General features: G+C 37.3%; 1 protein-coding gene across 1 annotated transcript in view; it reads right to left on the bottom strand.

The window, feature by feature from the left end:
* Nucleotides 1-709: 709 nt before the first annotated feature.
* LOC149541989 (pentatricopeptide repeat-containing protein At5g27460-like) overlaps nucleotides 710-21,574 on the bottom strand; it is a 44,032-nt gene continuing 23,167 nt past the window's right edge. The window contains exon 3 of the mRNA XM_089797040.1: nucleotides 710-2,249. Within this exon, the coding sequence (XP_089653166.1) occupies nucleotides 987-2,249 (1,263 nt within the window). The 3' untranslated portion in view covers nucleotides 710-986. The remainder of the gene's footprint in view (nucleotides 2,250-21,574) is intronic.

Below are 21,574 nucleotides of genomic sequence, written 5' to 3'. Positions count from 1 at the left end.
GACACCATGAGATTGTAGTCCCATGTGCTTCTATGACTTTTGAACGGTACAGAGATAGGAGTGTTCAAATGGTGCAATACAACCCAGTGTCCCTTTCTTATTAATTGTTAATGTTTCGTTTTATCAGATAGGGTACATAGTTGCAGCACTTCTCAAGAATGGGATTGTGCTACAAATAAGGCCATTAGCCAACCAATTGTCTGAGAAGAGGATTTTCTTTTTGTTCTCTTGCATTGTGATGATAGATTAATCCAAAACATGATGATAAAAACTTTTTACACAATCAAATTCATAAATTACCATGACTATTCACATAGATTGTGGAAAACTGATAGCTCTCAATTAAAAATGTTTTAAATAAAATTTGAAGTGTATATATATACCAATTGAAAATAAATTAACCTGTAAAGGTTATAACTACTAGCTTGTGAAAGAAAAACTAAACCACTCTTACCAAAAAAGGTTCATCCTATGGCCATGGATCTCTTAATTCATTATTAAAAAACACCTCTACAAAGCTGGCCAAGCAATTCAATAGCCACGTGTGCCAGAAGGTATCATGAAAGAAAGCAATAAATAAGCCACTCTTGGCAAAAACTATTCAACTCTATAGCTATGCATCTCCTATATCTTATAAATAACTACTCAACAAAAGTTAACCAAGCAGCACAATAGCCATGTGACAAAATCAATCACTAGATTCCATTCGTTACATGCACATCAAACGATTCATTTGTTGCTTATAAAATCATTAAAATTGTGTTATTTTAAATTTGTCAAAAGCTTTCCTTGAGAGAAGAATCCCTGAATCAAAATGGTCTATAAAAAAGGGTTACATTCTAATCAGTTTGCAATTACATTTAAGTTCAGATCCTGAGATCAACTACAATATATCTACAGTAACTGCTGATTGGTGCATAAAAAAATGTTTGGGCCAACAAATTTAAACTATATCAGTAATTTTTAACCATTTACTGCAGCCATTTTCAAAGTGTTGATGTCTGCAAACCCTCTGTATTGACTAACTTAAGCAACTTATCAGTTTCTTCATCAGGTGTAACACTATCCTCTTTCATTTGCTCCAATATTTTGGGAGCAGGTTTTCCAGCCTTGACATATGTTGAAAGAACTAAATTGTAGACCTCTGTGGTCAAACATTTACAACGTCTAACATGATTAATAAACTTCTCTGCCCCTTTTACATTGCCCTCCCTTGCAAAATGTTTTAGAATACTTGTGATGTTCCGAGACTTCGGATGCCATCCATTGGCTGTACGTTTTAAAAGGGCTTGTTCCATGCTTACAGCTGCCTTTCCCATGCGTTTACTTTCTAAATAACCCTCTGTAAGAATTTCAAAATACCTACCATTTAATTTACATTTTTTCTGAGAGATGTCATGATGAAGCTTTTCAGCCTTTTCCAACATACCATTCCTTATGTAAGCATCGAGAAGTATGTTGGCTAGTTTGCAATTTATTGGACTGTGAGATTCCCATTCTTTGAAAAACATATCAGCCCCTTCAATATCTCCAACCTTCACCAATGAAGAAAGCATAGATTCATAACTTGAAAGAGAAGGTCTTTTAGAGAACTCTTTTAGAAAATTCCATGTTCTATAAACATCATCCTTTTTACCAAGAGCACCATATAAAGTAATAACAAAATCAGATGCCTGGGTGAATCCTTGAGGAATCACTTTCTCAGCTTGTTTCACCACAGATTCTGCTCTGTCTAAATGACCATCATTGATGTAGATTTTTGCTAAGGTAAAATATATTGACCAGTGTATGTTATTTCCACAAGCAGTTTTAATTTCATCCACAACCTTCTCCACCTCATTGATACCATCATAAACTGAAGCACATGCTTCCAACCATAGATTATAAGTTCGTTGATCTGGCAGCACATTATTTTCCTTCATTTGCTTGATTTGCAAAAGAACCTTATCTGACTGGTCAGTAGCCATATAGAGTTCCATAATCTGATTAAAACAATGTTCATTTCTAGCAAGGCCCAACTCCTCCATTTTTTTGAATTGTTCCTCAGCTTTGCCAACTGATTGCTTTCGAACATAGCATTGAAGAAGAGCAGAATTGACCTCTACACTCCTCATCATATTCTTCGGGAGACTTCTAAAGTACTTTTCAGCATCAGACTCACCATGTACATCGGCAATCAAGTCCATGTGGCGAGCATAGTCACCAGCTACATGTTCAAACTCCTTGCACTCTAGCATCCACCTAGAAATCTGTAATCAAATTTGGAAACATTATATCAAAAAGAAAACACAGTAATCTAGAGAAATTGACATTAGTTCCATGAAATCTGAAAATCTGCTACTGAATGTCACATTCACTTGAACCTCTCCTGGATTGAAAAGCACAGTGTACTCTGAAAGAAAAACATAATCAAACTACGAGACTCAAAACTTCCACAGCACAAATCAACCCTGAACTCTGATGTGAGAATAATCAGATCATTCCATCCCAGATCATGAACACAGCATGGGCATACAATTAATATAAGACCAAAAAGAACAAGATAATGTATTCAATAATGATATAACTAAAATGAAGATGATGCGCTCATAGTGGCCATAAAGCTCAAATTGCATTTGTGGGTTGATATTCCCTGCTGCATTCCTACAAGTGACTGGTGGATCAACCACATACTAGGCTCATTTTTTATTCATTTGTTTGTTTTCAGACCATGGTAAAGCATATTCTGTACTAAAAACATTACCCCTCAGATCAAATTTAATGCAGTAGACCTAATTACAATAAACTATGAACACACTTCTAAAAATCTCAAGCACAAATTCTAAAATCCATCTATTGAAATGAAGTAAACCACACTTAAAACTGCTCTCACTCATGTTTTTAGCACTTGAATAAGCAAGAGATTTGCACCAAGCTAAAGATAGGAAAAGCTAAAAACCAGAGTTCCAGAAACTCCTCTTTCCTTCCTTGGGCACTTGCATCCCTGTATCCAATTTGGAAACGTATCCGATACTGCCAAATACACATCAAATATTGTACTCATGTCCGCCTAAAAAAGTTTGATTTTCCATCCATGTCAAATATTATGAGATTTGATTTTTTAAAAAATTTGACATAAATCTTCCCAAATTTGATTTCAAATAAACTTTATTAAAGCAATTTATTTTTAAAAATGGTTTAAACAAAACCTATATTAAAATAACCTTCATGTTTCTTTTTAATGCTCACTATTGTATCTTATTATATCTCTGTAAATATTAGAATATTTCTAATATTTAGGTGTAGTCTAGAATAGAATGTTTCTATTTTATTCGACTCTCCTCTTTGTATATATAGATCAGTTTGATCTCTGATTAATTCATTCAAGTATTCCGCCATTTACATTTGTAACATGGTATCAAATCTAGGGTTTAAACCCTCTGTGCAAATCGACTGAAAAATTGTGTCTTCAGCTACTGGCGTTCTTGGAAAATCGTGGATTTGTTTTCTGCCAATTTTTTTTCTTGGAAACCCGTGGCTTAGTCTGTAAATCACAAATCTGAAGGTCGTTTTTTTCAAATCTGGAGGTCGTTTTTTCAAATCTGTTCACATCCAAATCTCAACAAGTGGGAATTTTTGAATTTTTTTTCAAAAACAGGTCTGTCTATCCCTGTTGGATATTTTGCTCGCGTTTCTACTACTAGGTTTTGTTGTTTTCCTGCAAACATCATTTTTCTGCCTTTTTGACCTCTTTGGCCGCCGACTATTATTCTGCTCGAAACCCTAGTTTTTTGACTTCAAAAAAATTTTCTGATCACATATTCTTAGTGGGTTTTTTGAAATCTCAAATGGGTCTTCATCAAATTTTTGTGGGTGCCTCTTTTTTGTGCCTCGATTTTCGAGCTAGCGGATCCAGATTCCAACAACATTTTATTTTTGAGTTTTTCGAGCTCTTTTCTGGGTACTCCAATTTTTTTGGATATTTCATTTTCTCACCTTGAAGTTTGTGCCATTTGAAATATTCACATATTATAAGCATATGTATCAGCAGCATCAAAAGTCAGACTCAATTAAACAGCAAGCCAATGCTGCCCAACACTCAGAGCAGAAAGAATCTATCTACCATGCCTTTATGGCCAGCATACCTACAAATCATGTGAAATCCTCTGCCTGGTACATCGATTCTGGTGCCTCCCGACATTTCACTCATAGGCGTGATTGGTTTGTTGAATTCACTCCCTATTCTGACTTAGTAATCTTTGGAGGCGGCGAAGAATACAATATTATCGGCAAAGGCAATGTTCAGATTCAGTCTGGAGGAAGAAAACTCATGTTTTTCAATGTATCTTATGTTCCTGGAATGAAACATAATCTTCTGTCTGTTAGTCAGATTATGAAGCACTCTAATCAATTGGATGTCGTTTTCAATGGAAATAAGTGTTCGATTATTGATCGTGCTTCTCGCACTACCCTTGCTTACGGTCTTGAGGATCATGGTATTTATAGGCTTGTAGATTCAGGCGATTCCCTTGAGCATGCCTTCATCATCGAATCATCCGCTCTCAGTAGTCTCTAGCATCAGCGATACAGTCATCTGAACATTCAATATCTAGCACAACTTGCTCGGGATAATTTAGTCCATGGCCTACCTAATATTCAGACCCAGAACCATTGCGTTTGTGGAGCTTGCCAAGCAGGGAAGCAACATGGGACACCATTTAAGAATGGTGAATCATGGCAGGCATCCAGAGTACTCCAGCTGGTCCATGCTGATGTATGTGGTCCTATGAATACTCCTATTACTGGGAACAGGTATTTTTTACTCTTTTTGGATGATTTCAGTCGCAAAATGTGGGTATATTTTCTTAAGCAAAAATCAGACGCCTTTCTTGTATTTCAGCAGTTTAAAGCTCTAGTAGAAAAAGAGTCTGGTTCCTCCATCCGTACTCTTAGGACCAATAATGGGGGGGAATTATGTTCTTCTGCTTTCTCTGCCTTCTGTACTACTCATGGCATTAGACGTCAGTTCACCACACCTCACACCCCTCAGCAAAATGGTGTTGTAGAGCGTCAAAACGGTACCATCACAGAAATGGCTAGGGCTATGCTAGAACATAGAAATGTTCCCAAAAAATATTGGGCAGAAGCAATATCCACAGCTGTCTACCTTCTTAACCGGTCACCCACCCTTGCAGTTAATCATAAGACTCCTGAGGAAGCCTAGTTTGGTCGCAAACCTAAGATCAACCATTTGAAAGTTTTTGGCTCTCTGGCATATGTATGGATTCCTGATGCCAAACGCACTAAGTTGGAACCAAAAGCCAAAAACTTATGTTTACAGGATACAGTCACACACATAAGGCCTATAGACTGATTGATGTAAATACTGATCGTTTAATCTTCAGTCGTGATGTTGTGTTTGATGAGGAACTCAGACCATTTCCGCTCTCTGACTCCCCACCACATTCCGAGATTCAGTCTTCAACAATCTCTGACTTGGGTTCTTCTATTTTATATGAGTCATCTGATGCTACTGATACACCACCTCAGTCACTTCCAGATAATACAACTCCTGCTCCTGCTTCTCATCCAGCTATTCCGACAGCATCTGATATCGGCTCCTCGACTCTTCGGCCAAAATGGTGGGCTCAAATGATTAGTGATCTTCGCCCTGATGAACTCACTAAGGGTAGAACCTCCAGAACTAAGAGCCTTCAGCACAACACAGTTAATATAGCTCTTATGGCCAACATCCATAGTATCCCTGAGCCCCAGATATATGCAGAGGCCAAAGGAATTCCAGAATGGGAATAAGCAATGGATGCTGAGCTTCAGAGTCTTCAAAAGAACCACACCTGAGTTCTTTTAGATCTCCCTTCTGGGAAGAAACCCATTAGCTGTAAATGGGTCTATAAGGTCAAGTACCATGCAAATGGTACCTTGGACAAATACAAAGCCAGACTTGTTGCTCGAGGATTCACCCAACGCGAAGGCATTGATTATGAGACATTTGCTCCGACAGCCAAGATGAGCACTATTCGCATTCTTCTTGCAATTGCAGCTCAGTATGGTTGGAAACTTTATCACCTTTCTCAATGGTGAATTACAGGAAGAAGTCTACATAACGCAGCCCCCAGGTTTTAAGGTTGCCGGTTCAGAACACAAAGTATGTAGACTCCAGAAGGCCCTCTATGGTCTTAAACAAGCCCCTAGGGCTTGGTACATAAAGATTGATCATTACTTGGTTGCTCAAGGATTTCAGTGTAGTCCATCAGACAGTAATTTGTATATTAAACACTCTGGTAATGATATTCTTTTTCTTGTTCTCTATGTGGATGATTTGATCATTACTGGAAATTCAGAACATTTGATTTCAAAAATCAAACAGGATCTATGCAGAACTTTTGATATGACAAATCTTGGATTGCTTCATTATTGTTTAGGTATTGAGGTTTGGCAGACTGACAATAGTATTTTTTTGTCTTAGTCCAAGTATGCCAGAAGTTTGCTTGATAGGTTTCGAATGTAGGATTGCAAATCTGCCTCCACTCCTATGGAGATTGGTCTGAAATTGTCTACACAATCTATTTCTCCTCCTGTAGATGAAACACTTCAGGCAATTAGTAGGTAGTCTCATCTACCTTACTACTACTAGACTTGATCTCAATTTTGCAGTCAGCTACATCTCACGGTTCATGACAAACCCCAAGACTGATCATTGGATTGTAGCGAAACGTGTGTTATGCTATGTACATGGTACTTCAGATTATGGTCTTCTTTACACAAGGAGTACTACTCCTCAACTCAGTGGATTCACCGATTTTGATTGGGCCGGCTCAATTGATGACAGGAAATCTACTTCTGGCTATGTGTTTGGTATCGGATTTGCAGCAGTTACTTGGACCAGTAAGAAGCAACAGGCACATGCACTCTCCCCTACAGAAGCAGAATATAGAGGAGCTGTCAAGGCAACTTGTGAAGCAGTTTGGCTCCGGAAGATGCTTGCAAATATGCATATTCCTCAAGTAAGTCCGACTTCTTTGTTTTCAAACAATCAGGGCATACTCAAACTTGCCAAGAACCCAGTGTTTCATGAACGAACCAAGCACGTAGAGCTTCATTGCCATTACATCCGACAATTAGTAGAAGATGGATCTATTCAGTTACGCTATGTCCCTACCTCAGAGCAATCAGCAGATATTTTCACAAAACCCCTTGGTCCTGACAAGTTTGTTAAATTCAGGGGATCTATTGGTGTAGTAAATAGATTGAGCATTAAGGGGGGGTATTAAAATAACCTTCATGTTTCTTTTTAATGCTCACTATTGTATCTTATTATATCTTTGTAAATATTAGAATGTTTCTAATATTTAGGTGTAGTCTAGTATAGAATGTTTCTATTCTATTCGACTCTCCTCTTTGTATATATAGATCATTTTGATCTCTGATTAATTCATTCAAGTATTCCGCCATTTACATTTGTAACAACCTGCACCAAATGAGAAAGACAATTAAAATGTTTTTCTATTTCAGCAACCCATTTTTTGGGTTATCTTCTAATACAACTCTACTATGTTTACATATTGTGAAGTGTTAAATTAACTTATAAATATTTATCTGTCAATATCTTTTGAAATAATAAAAATCTCCTATAATAACTTGAAAACTATGTTAAATATATGTGTATATTTTATTTATTAATGTTGTGTCCAGCAGTATCCATATTGGTGGTCTTAAAAAATGGCCATTTTCATACCCAATACCGTTATTTGTATTCATATCCATACAACTTTGCTAAAAACAGAATTGATTGTGTGTTATATTTGACAAATACACACTTCTATTTTGCAAGGCATCCTCCATCAAACTCAATCTCTCAATAACTCAAGCTTCACTTTTGCTAAGAGCTTTTACAAAATATTTGCGACCAGCAAATACAATGGAACATACTTTAAAAACAGCTACTCCCTAGTAAATTTTGTATATGAGAAAATGGTACTGGATGCCTATATGTTTGTGATGTTCCGTTAGAAGGCTTGATGCAACTTTGATGGTCACAATCACAATACACAATTGTCAGCTTGTGTTGCTTTGAAGGGGGTTTATTCCCTGACCGATTCCCATCTAGCATCTCTTCACACTTGAGGCATGTTTTGATTATGTACTGTTTGTGACTCATCTTACATGATTATGACAAGTGTCATAATCCAATGTCCTATCTTTCACCTTGCCTATATAAGCAAGGTTCCTCTTGTACATTATGTATCCTACTTCATTGAAATCACTGTATAATCTAGCATTCATTTCTTGCAGCTCTCATGGAAAGATGATATTGATTTTATAGGTGACTCAAGATCCATTTCTCACAACTCTCACGGAAGGTTGATTTTGATTTTACAGATGACCCTAGCCACTTGAGTCAATCGCATAACTCTGATGTAGTATCATAACTTCAGATCTGTAAACCCCTTGTCAAATTGGAAGTGTTTTATGTAAGAACTGTTGCTGGATGCATTTTAGTACAAAATGGACCTCAAAATTGAATCCAAAAGTTCCAACAGCCTATAGATTGATATAAGTTCAATGGGATTTGGAATGGAACGATCTGATCATTCTCACATCAAATCCATGTCCATGCCATATCGTACAACTCTGCCATCACATCAAATCCTATCACCAACAAAACAATCTATAATCCTTTTATCGTCTCTGCACATCGACAAAGGGGCGTGATTTCATTTTTTCTTGACAATAATATTCTATTTGGGCATAGAACATTATTTTATGGTTCAGTCATATAAGGACCAGAGACTGTAGTCCTCACCAACCAGTAAGGAATTACACAAAACAGACAACATAACCATACTAGTCACACAAACACCACCCAGCTAGCCCAACTGCCAAAATAGTGTTGGCCCCAATTTCGTGTGTTAATGGAGTTTTTTCTAAATGCATTAATTTTTTCCATGTATCCAATTTGAGTAGTCTTACAAACATTGGATAGTTGGCTCTAACCACTTCACAATGATAAATTATCTTTTTACATTTGCTACACATGCCTGATATTTAGGTTTGAAGCACTAATTTGCTGTATTTTTCAACAAGCCATGTCTTATATCCACTGTATCCAATTGCAAAGTTCTTATGGGCATTGGGAAGGTATTTTTGAGATCAGTGCTATTGTCCGTGTCATTTTTCAAACAACCTTACAAACAAGAACTTCAATTTGAAATGCTTATGGTCACTTGGCTCATTTATGAGACAATCTGTTGAACTTGGTCTCGTATTTTGCTTTAGGGGCTCATTTTCAATTTGATTCATATTTGGGAGGTTCTAAGATTATTACCTAAGTTGCCGATTCAGGTTCGGGTTTGGGGACAGATTTGGGTTCGTGGGTTCGGCCAAATTTATTTTTTCCCATTTGGGTTTGTGGGTTCAAACAATTTTATTTTTTCCCATTTGGGTTTGTGTGTGTGTGTGTGTGTGTATACGCACAAAAAAATAAGAGAAACCTGCAGGTCCTCCTGGGTTCATCATGGGTCCTCTCGGATTCGCTGTGAGTCCTCTTGGATTCACCATGGGTCCGTCCGAGTTCACCCAGGTTCGCTGCGGGTCCAGGCAGGGTCCCTAATTTGGACTGTGGGTCCACCCAGGGTCGTGCGGTTGGACCCTACCTGGACCCACATCGAACCTAAGCACGAACCCAGACCCGGATCCGGGCAGCAGGGTCCGAACCCGGTAATTAAGATTATTACTATATATTGTCTATTTTCTCTACTAGTATTTGTTAGGGATTCTGATTCATTTGAGTTTAGCCCTCATCATAACTATGATACATGGAAAATAAAGATGCATTTATTATTCCTATCTAAAGAGAATATGATCTACATTGGATGATACTCAAGACAAAGTACAAGGGGTTTTCTCATAGGGACAAGCTTGGTGAGGCAAAGGGTTTGATTGCTTTACATGTTATTAACAATTTAACACCATGCCCCACTTTGATGATTATACATCACTTAAGGAGATATGGGATAGATTCAAAGGCCTATTTGGTATAATTAGTAAGTTATGTGCTTTGCAAATTAAGGTGGAATTGACTTCTCTCCTTCTTGATACATTTCCTTCCATTATAGATTACTTGGTTAAGTTCAAATCTTTGAGATCTCAATTGGCTAGTTTTGAGAAAGATAAATATAATAAAGAATCCATATTCTTCATTTTGTCTAAGTTTAAAGACCAAAAATCTGAATAATCAATATAAAAAAAAGGACCACGTGTAGTCTTTTCTTCTACCTTCTATTTTCCACCATAGATTGCCCTAGGTGATTCATTTACTATGCCATTTTCTCACAGTTTGTAAATATTTGACTAGAGAGTACGTCAAACTCATCTAATTAAATCCATTTCCCAACAGTTAGGTCTCGGTAACCCAACCGCACAAAGGCAAGAAGAAAACAAAATCTTAGACAAAATCTAATGAGCCTCCAATCTCTTCTAAAAAGGACACACTTAAAGAGAAATCCATGTGCTTATTGCAAGAGAATTGGAATGATGAACATAGTTATTACAAAAACAAACTGATAAGTTGAAGCACATTTTTCAAAATAATAGTATCATGTCTATCTCATAATGGTCTTGTAATGACTATGTTGATAATTAAAAACAAACTAATAACGATTGTCATAATCAATAGTGTTGATACTGTTATTTGGATATAGCCATGACTTGGATTTAACCATGTTAATAATAAATGTTTTCATTAACACAAATAAACTAAGGTTAGTGTACAAGAAAGCAAACCAGAACATTTAACCAACTGGAATTCATTGTACAGAACTGGAAATTGAAATACATTAAAAAAAAAAACAACTAAACATCTCAGACACATAATAAGCACCATACATAACCTGGAGAGCCCCAATGTCAAAAAACTCCAAGAAGGAAAAGTCTTGTGCTTTGCTTGTCCTTCTAGATGACACATTTACAATGTAAAAGCAAAAATTTAATTCCAAAGTGGAGCCACAGACAACTGTGCTCCAAACTCGGAGCTACTTCTGTAATCTTTATAACCTTTGGCTCTGATGTCTCTGCTGATACAACCGCTTACATAGTTTAACTCTTTGTTGAACAAGAAAGGCCCACCAATGCAAAGAAAGTGCTGTATGAAACTCCTTGACATTGTTCAGTCAGGCTGATCTTGAATTGGCCATGTATCTGAAATAACTGATTGACATAAGCCAACCATGCTGGAGCTGAGCTGGAATCTGTACAGTAATTACAGGTTAAAGGACATAAAGGTGAATCTGTCCAATTCAAATCCTCCCCATTATCCAAGCTGACAAGTGATTTGCATTTGTCATTTATGACAAGAACCACCAAATGACAAATCTGCCATGCTTCACTTTTTCCAGCTTGTGTCTTCTAGTGCACTGTCCGAAAGTCCTGCCGACCAACAAGATCTATGTGGTTTCTGAACTACAATTGTGTAATGTCCCCATTTGTTGCCAGCATCAAAATTTCAGTGATTAGCCTAATATTGAATCCTCGTAGGCTAATGAGGATGGTTAGAGGGTCTTTTGAGGATTGATTCATCTCCAACATTCAGGAATTTATGGATTTGGCCTTCGTTTGATATCATTTGGACTCCATTTGCCATACTTACAATGTATAGTAAGTCAGGAGTAATAGAGATGTACCCTTTCTATTTTTAGAAAGTGTATTTGGTCACGTGGGGAATTATGAGGAGAGACTCCTATTTCAGATGGCATGGCAATCAGACAAGTATTTCAAGAGATATTAAAGTTCAAGTGACTTAAGTGGTTTATTTAAATATTTTAATGTTATTATAAGGTTATAAAGTAACTTAAGTGACTAAAAGACGAAATTGGCTTTTTATCCCCCATTGCCTAGTTATTTGTGTCTTCCCTCATATCGAGGTTATAAAAACATGGAGCTACATTGGAATTGACACCATGAGATATGTTATTATCCAAAATATAAAAAGTTGCTTAAATGTGACTGGATTACTCTACAGGACAAAACCCCTTGGGATAATTGGAGAAGTTGGACGTAACCCCAGCCTCTCGCTGGAGTCTTTATTTCAGAAGTGGAGTGCAGTACGAGAAATCACATTGCATGGAATTCGCTCCCAGAAATAAGTCATTAGCAAATAGGAGCAGTTGTGCATTCTGAAACTAATGGATATTAGCATAAATTGATTCTCGGTATTGGGCAGATGTGAATAGTATAGCAGCAAGGAAATCACAGGGGTGCTAGTATCAACGTGATTGACTCTCAGCAGCATGGAACTCGATAGAATATTATCCATCATTGTCGCAACTTGAAGGAAACTGTAGCGTTAAGCGTTTGGGAGGAATGGCAATTGATTTATGAGAATGGATACCCCATTCAGCAGGTAGTGCATTATAAGCTGGGTGTATTAACAGGAGGGTGAGGCATTGTTGAAGAAGGCTACAGTAGCTTACGGGGGTTCACAGTCATCATAAGGGGTGCCAGCAACTACCTTCAGCAGCTCGATAACACACAGCAGACAAGACTCCCTTGTACGTGCCTTACTGGCCATGGCATCAGGCATTCAGTCCGGTCACAGAAATACCAGAATTGACTGCCGTAAGTGACAGGGAGGAGATCACAGACCAAACACCATCATTACCAGTGTCGGCTCCAACAGTTAACGCAGGGTAAGCAGTGGAATTGGTGTAGAGTGTACCTGAAGTCATACTCACACAAGGGCAGACCCAATTGGAGGCGTACTGGCAGCCACACCTCCTCGATTATCATCTAGGTTCCATTTTGTTAGTTCTGTATGCATTAAGTAAATGTCCATTCTCTGATTTGTGTAGATGTTCAGTATATTACGCTATCATCCTTCGTATGTATGAAATTCGGGTAGTCGGTTATCAATTTAAATATATTCTGAAATAGAACAGCTGTTCCCTTGCTGTACATGTTAAGTTCCTTACAGTGGTATCAGAACTTTCATACCAGGCTGCACACAAACTGTTTGACAAAATTCCACTAGTCCAAGTTTGAATTCTTTGATCAAACCAAGCGGGGATCCTTACAAATTGACTAGTTTCCCTGTGTTACACTGATATTAAGTTCTCTGAACATGTCAACAGAACTCAAAAATGCAGCATAGAGAACATGGAGGGAAGTTAAGTTCCAGAAAAGTTTACAAGCTAAAATATACTATATCACATTGATAGACGCATGTACCTAACAAGGGTATAACCCTAAAATGTTAAGAAGATAAATCTATGATTTACAAGCATTAGAAATATCTACAATAAACATAAAAGTATGAGCAAAGTAGATAGAAGAGGGCTCAAAACAGAAGGTTGCCCACAATATGAATAGTGCATTCTAATGATAATCCCGCTGATCGCTCGATCGCTGAGCAAGCCACTACAAAATCTAATTACCTACATAGGGGAATGGCCAAGACAAAGTCAGCCTACCTGCCCAATCATGGAGAAATAACCCACTGTGGCAGAAAGGAAATAAGTGATAAGCATCCACCAATATCTCCTTGATTAAAGACAAGAACAAATAGCTAAATCTCTAGAAAGGGCAACCTTGGATATAATTTGTTTGGATCAAGAAAATAAGGTTGAAGAAAGTTCTATTATTGGACTAAGATGTCATAACTCAATTTTATTTTATTTTAATGTATTGATGGATTAGCATGGATAGTGAGAATAAGATTAGGAGAAATTAACCTCATGAAAGTTTGGTCTGATGTATTTTATTGGAAGATTATGATGAAATACAAATTACAACATAAGTATGATAACATATAGTTAACTATTCTTGTGGCATTTTATTTAATTTATATAGTGCTTCCAACACTGAGATATCCATTACATTACAATGGGTGGCGATACTCTACCAGCTGTATATAATATAGCAATAAAGGCTGAAAATTGTCAGATACAAGCTGGGAAACTAGCCCAAGGCCGACATTGTCTCTGTTTCCAGATATGCCTACACAACAACCCACTGTAGTTCCCATTCTACTCATGTCTACAAGCCAAACCCTTACAGCAGCTGCATCACCTTCTATATCTTCTAAAGGGTTAGATAAACTTGAAGCCATGATCAAAACTGTGATGCAAAACATGGACAAGTTTCAAGATCAGAGCTTGACGATGAAAAATATTAAGCAAGACTTCAGCTATCAGATACAGAGCATTGGGAATGAGGTGGTTACAACTCAAAAGGCAATAAGCCTCCTCAGCCTTATAATCAGAATTACCCATTAAATAGACCACTACAACAAGGGCAGATTTCATGGATCCAAAATAAGCCTTTCAATAGTGCATCCCCTACAGTGTCATGTCCCGAATTTCTGCCCTTCCTTAGTGACAACATTTCTAGCAGGGTTGGTCTATCTGGTTCCCATAGGCCAGCAGAGCGTAGAGGGAACCAACCCAGGGGCTTTGAGAGTCACGCATGAGCTTCCCAAGTAGTTTGGAGCAGTAGACAACTGTTTCCTACAATTTAGGAGGGATTCCTAATTTGTAGGGATTGACTAGGAGTGGTCTAGGAGGCATTTGGAGACCTCGGCGAATGTTTTAGAGACTTAGAGTGCATCTCCTATTTCTTAGGAGGAACTCCCAGTTCAGTGATAGTTCTCTCAGAGGTGCACACAGTAGGGCAGAGTCATTGGGACTCAATTTTGGTCGATTGGGGCTGTCTCCTACTTTTTAGAAGCATCCCTAGATTTTAGGGATGGACTACCAGTTGACCCATCTTGTTCGGCATCAGTCACAGATAGGTGACAAGGTCATATTCATGTTTGATTGGTCATTTTGGGCGTTTTGGGACCATTTGGGAAATATTTTAATATATTTAAATATTTCCTAAGTTGGTGATTAAATAAATTAAAATAAGGTTAATAATATAACCATTTTGGAGTAATGAGGGGATTCTGGCTTCAGTTGATTAGGTAAACCTATGTGTTATAGCTTGTTGGAAAGGTCTCAATTTATTATACATGATTTTTACTATCTGTAGACTTTTTGGTGCCTTCAGCTATAGAATTTTAATAAAGTAATGTTTTTCCTATAGCATGGACGACTTTAATTGGAAAAATGTTATTTTATTATATTTTATTTAAAGGGCAAAGTGTAATTTCCCTTTAGGGTTCGATTTACAGTTGGAAGGGGATATAAGGAGATGGAGACCTAATTTCTTATTATCTTTTGCATATTGAAAAACTTGTTTTTGTGAATTGGCTCTAAGAGAGCAATTCTTCATCTGGGACGCAAACCCCAGGTTCTGGATTGGCTGGGACGTAGCCCTCAGCAGTTATTGGCATTGGATTCTTCAGACAGTGTGCGTTGCTATCAGGGATAGAGTACGCCATTCTTTATTATGGATTCAGGTTGCAGATTTATGGTTTCAGCGTTGCAGATTGATTCTTTCAGCTGGGACGTGATCCTTGCAGTCTTAGGGCCGCCATTTGCAGCAGGTACACCCCACGTGGAATATAGGGAATGCTTGTATCCAGCCTCAGATGTATCCTTGATTCATGTTCATTATTCACCATCCAGTTTGGCATCATTGTTGGATGTAAGCTCCTTGGAACTGCATTGAATTTATTATTTGGTTTTATAAATCAGAAATCTGCCTGGTACGATTTATAGCAATTCTGATTTGGCTCTATGCTCTAATTTATTTTCAGTCTCCTTTCATTTTTATTGTTCATTATTCATTACTATTGTGAAAACTATCAAAAAAACACAAAACAAAAACAAAACCTTCTGCAACTTCTATTTATTCTCAAAAACCATCACAAAAATCATAGGAAAATATAGTTTATTAATTTAAAAACTACAGCAGATCAGCAAGGGCATCCATGAAGGATCTTTCAGCAGCTCCAAATCAGACCAAGGCACTTGTTCCACAAAACAATTCTACTCAAGAGCAAGAATCGTGCTAGCCTCATAATCAAGCTAATGATCAAGGTACATTTTCTCAAGCTCTAACTATGCAAGAGGAACTGGCAACTTTAAGACAGCAACATGTTACAAATCAGTCCAATGTTGGATATCAAGCTCAAATGCACAGAGGTGCTTCTTATGCTAATTTTTATAAGTAAGACTTTTGTGGTACAAACTGAGAGGGCAATAATGCCGCAGTCACACATGCCAGGCCCCCAAGGACACCAGACAAGGAAGCTGCCCCAATTCAAAATCAGGATAACGAACAGAGTGACAAGAAACTAGAGGAGTCTAAGTTGCTCCTATATCGACAGAAAGTGGGTCATCAACTTCAGCACAACCCAAGGAGGAAAATCCAAGTAAGAAAATTAAACATTTAATCATGCCCAGGAGAGTTGCTGATCTTCTAGGCATTAAATATGAACCTCTGGCTAAGGGGGTTGTCCAACTAGATGGCACTTCTATAAAGATGTAGGGGTGTTGAAAGAATTAAGTTTGGCCTTGCATGCATGTCCTTGTTGCACTCCTCTTGCAAGACATCAGTCATGGACCTCCCTGCATAATTTGTCATCTGCCAACGTAGAGATGTCACTGTTAAAATAGGTGGTCTTATAGCCTCTCATTGGTCACACATGTTTTCTAGAACTAGATATGGCACAAAAGTTTCTATAGAAGCAGAACCCGTTACCGTCAATCATGTAGAGGCTTGCATGCTTAATCCCCACAACATGAAGGGCATTTTATATGATGTGGGGGAAGAGGGTATGATCCATGAATCCAATACCCTTGTTGAAGGCATTCAAGATCTGATTTTGGATGAGTGGGCTACTGAGAATCACAAACTAAAACCATTCAGCCATATGGATGAGATTGGGTTGGGAATCTATATTATCCATGGGCAAGGTGTTGCTATTCCAAATCCAAGACAAGAAGTAGAAGAACAGCATGGGCATCACATTAATCAAACTCTTAATTCTAGTTGGCAAGATGATGTAACAGTGACTGGCTTTTTCAATGAGCTCATTAGTTTTATTGTTGATAATGAGAAAATCCTACTTGGGCCAACATTTGAGGAGGATATTGAGCAGCAAGAACAGATGGATTACTTGGATGGGTTGTATGAGGATTTTCTGGCCTTCAGAGATTTAAAGGGTGATGAAGATGAATTGTTTCATCAGAATGAGCAACAAGATTAAGTAAGAGGATCCTTATTTCCATCAAGTTCATGTGGAATATTTGATTTCACCCAAAATGATGATGGTGGGAGGATGATTTTTAGATATGTCAAGCATTATAAGATGAGGAAGAAGGGCAGCTAATTCAACAAGCCAGTTAATGGCTTTGTTTGATGTTTTTATTTGCAAATTTGTGTATGTGGTAAAGTAGGCTTCTGCCGTTCGAAAAGGGCACTAGAACAACTAGTTCTTGGTGAAATGGCAAAATTTTGATTTTATATTAAGATGTAGAGAGAGTTTTGAGGGGTTGTATTAGAGAATGACTCCAAGCCCTATACATTACTTCATGTTACTGATGTATACACTTAACAGGCAAGTCCATTTGAGTTGCCAAAAATGTTGACTTTTTCACCATAAACCCTCTCAGTTAGTTTCCATCACCTAGATTCAATTAAGAAAGCTTGAAGAGAAAATTTGGTGAGGAATACATGAGGACACAGATTTTGGTGGAAACAATCCTCATTTACACCAAAATAGGCATGCAAAGCTTCTTCAAGGTTCTAAAGTTAGATTTTAAAGTGTTAGGTTATCCTGATGGGTGGCATCAGTGGGAGTTTTGATGACATGCAACCTACGTAGTTGCGATGGTTGAAGTTTTCAGTAAGATACCTTTGGATCTTGTTGAAATAGCAGGTTGTTCGAATTCTTGTCAGCAAGGACTTTTTGAAGCATATATAGTTCCCCAAAAAGCAAGAACCAGCCAAATTGCAAATGGGCTATGTCAATGAAGTCCATCAGGGAAGCTATAATGATAGTGGCGAGATTTTAAATATGTTCCAATGGGTAAAGTTTCCTCAATGGATTCTTCATTGGCATAAGTTGAGTCATTGGCAGCAGATCCAAAGCATGATCTGACAACGTAAGTGACCTTAGCATCTTCATATTGGGAGGTTGTTGATATAACTGGGGCAATCTAGCAAAGGTTTAGGGGTCTTATCAATACGACTACTTTCATTGATAAGGCCAATGTCAATGTAACTTTCCTCTTGTTCCATTGACATGCATTATCGGTATGGTAGTGTAGCCATAATACAACTTTCATCAAGTTGTTATCAATATAACTTCTATCTTCTTTCATCAATATAATCTTTGAGCAGAAGTTAAAGTTCTACATAGCAGTTCTAAATTTCATCGACGTGCTTTCTTCCATCGATAAGGCTAGTTTTAATGGAGATTTACCTTCTTTCATGGATATGGGTTTTATTTTGCTTCCAATGGGCTAGTGTTATGTCAATGAAACTTTCCCTTATTCCATTGAAAGTTCACATGTCGATATAACTTGAAGATCTATCAAACCCAGAGAAGTCCTATTGACATTCTTTCATTCATTGACAATGGAATCCAACAAAGCATAACGTGTTCTTATCAACTATCATGCTAGACATATTAGTATTATAAGATCCAAGATTATTAAGAGGGGGGTGAATCAGTAATCTACCAAATCAAATCTTTTCATTAACTATTCAATAACATTCATTAACTTACAACTTGAGGAGCAATAAGCAATGAAACAAATGAAACCATCCAAACATTCGATACAAGAACACCAATTTTGTTGCTATGGAAACCCTTGGTCAAAGGAAAAACCATGGTGGGAATTAGTATCAACAATTATTTGCAGTCTTCTGAAGTACACCTTGTAAAATGCTTGTTAGGATCAAGAACCTATTAAGAGTCACCCAATTAAGGGATTTAGAATCCTAATTAGAGAGCCACTCGGTTAAGAGAATAAAACTTTAGACTTGTTAGGATCTACCCAGATAAGGGATTTTCTTGGAGAACCAATTAGGATTCAAAAAGTGCAATGACATAAGAATAGCACTACTCATTTGCCAGTACAAATCCATATAAGCTCAAGCTTTGCTTCTCTTGCAGACTATCCACACCTTTCTCTCAACCATACCTAGCATCCACAATCTACAACTACATAATTCATCAATTTGGATATAATACTTTTCTTACTCGCTAGGACAACCGCCGCCTTAAAACCTGTTACATTTGAATTTCACCATTTGAATCTTCGCACTTAATCCTGATTTGCAAAAAATGTATTAAAAAACCCTAATAAATCATTAACAAATCCATGTCAGGCACCAAAAGAAATCACACATCAATTAGATCAAGAATAGTCAAACTTCTAGTCTTTTCCAACACACGTCCATAACCTTGATAAATCCACTAACCTTGAACAATGCAAGACCAACTCATCATTACAAATCTGATCTGCCACATCACTGTGACACCTAGATCACAAAACCATTCAACCAACTACATCATCACCAATTGAGGATCTAACACCAATTGTTCCAAATACTTTGCCAAACTGCACAAAATGATTTTTTTTTTGCTGAAACTACACCTTCCAGTACTCCAATCACCGTGTGATTGCAACAGCAATCTCATAGCTCAGACAAGATAATTCAGACTGAACTACAACTCCTAAATCCACACAACTTGATAGACCAATCAAATCATATCATTTCTCATTGTTTGTTCTACTGGTTCCTTTGCCAACCTTCAATTAATTATAACTGTCACCGTACACTACGATCCATCATATAGCATCTTGAGATATCTACAAGTCTCCCATAAAAGTCACACACTCCAATTCCTTCCATAACAATTCTGCAGAACTGGATTTAACTACTCAAACACTTAGTAGCTCATCTAGTACACTGGCATCCATCACACTACTAAATTGACATCAATGAGAAGCCAATAACTGATATTCTTCCATCAAACCTCTACAACAACATTCTCAATAGTTTCTCATCTGGCCAACAATTTCCTACTTCAGTTAGGCCAACAATCTTCCCCTTTGCATTGATGGGAACACTACAATATAGTCATGACATCACAAACTTCTTGATAGCAATTACTCCCCCTTGGCTAATACGACTTTTCTGATAGTCTACAAATCTTATTCCGGCAGCCTTCTTCCCCTTTGACAACAATGCCAAAGGCATCGCACAACATAGGTCACCTTTTGTTGCAACAATCTTCTTTACCTCTGATTGCTCCCCCTAAGTAGTAGTCTCCTTAACATCAATCCATAGTGAAAAATATTCAATGGAACAACTAGATTGATGATACAACATCTCAATTATGTTCTGATAGGGGCAAACACCCCTAGCTAACCTCTTAGGTACTCAAAAGTATCCCTAGCTCCTTAGTTTGTGCATATTATAACTTAGCCTCCTTCTGCACTTGCTCTGAAAAAAATGATACTTGATTGAAATGTGTTTTGTCTTAGAATGCATCACTAGATTGTTTTATATATTATTTGCACTTGTATTGTCACAGAAAATAGTCACCAGTTCAGTTACCTTTTCTTTGAGTCCTCGGAAATGCTTCATCTATGCAATCTCAGTATAGTTGATAGCAGCTGCCACATAACTTCTGCAGTAGATTAGGAAATGAGTTTTGCTTCTTACTAGTCAATGAAATAAGTCTTCCACCTGGAAAGAACAATACTCTGCTTCTACTTTTTTTATCATCAATGTTTCTTGCACAATATGCATCAATGAATCCACTCAGAGAAATCACTTTTAAGTGCATACCATACACCATACTCTCCAGTCCCTTTCAAGTACCTAAATATTCTCTTTACCGCCACCATGTGGGATTCCTTAGGATTTGCTTGAGATCAAGCCACATTCCAACTACTAAGCAATATTTGGTCCACTATGTATAACATATTGCAATTTGCCTATGGTAGAACTATATAAGAGTTGCATCCATTGAACTTAACTCGTCATTCTTTCACAATTTACATCTAGTCACCATGGTGGTTCCAGTTGGTTTGGAGTCTTTCGTGCCAAAGGTTCTGAGCACTTCCTTTACATACTTAGATTGGCTGATATAAATGTCATCCTTTAGTTGTGAAACCTGCAATCCAATGAAGAACTTAATTTCTCTAATCATTGACATTTAAAATTCTTTCTTTATCTCATTTACAAATGCCAACACATTTCATCATCTCCACCAAAGATTTTGTCATCCACAAATACTTCTGCTAACAATAACTGTCCCCTTCAACCTTCAAATATACATTGTTATCTTCACTTGTTATCCTAAAACCAACCTTAACAAGATAAAAGTGTAGCCTTTCATACCATGCTCTAGTTGCTTGTTTTAATCCATATTATGGTTTTAGTAAACTTTCACACCATATCCTTGTCTTCTTTCAATGCAAATCCATTAAGTTGTTCTATGTATACTTCTTCAAGAATTCCATTTAGAAAAGCAAACTTAACATCAATTTGGAAAACGATAAATCTTTTGTAAGTTGCATATACAAGTAAGAGTCTTACCCCTTCAAGTCTTGCCATCAGTACAAAAGTCTCTCCATAATCTAATCCTTCTTTTTGTGCATACCCCTTACACACA

This window comes from Cupressus sempervirens, chromosome 8 (assembly GCF_028749045.1).
Source record: "Cupressus sempervirens isolate cs-2001-9-10 chromosome 8, ASM2874904v1, whole genome shotgun sequence".
In the NCBI taxonomy this organism is placed as follows: Eukaryota; Viridiplantae; Streptophyta; class Pinopsida; order Cupressales; family Cupressaceae; genus Cupressus; species Cupressus sempervirens.
This window is presented reverse-complemented; position numbering and strand designations above follow the sequence as displayed.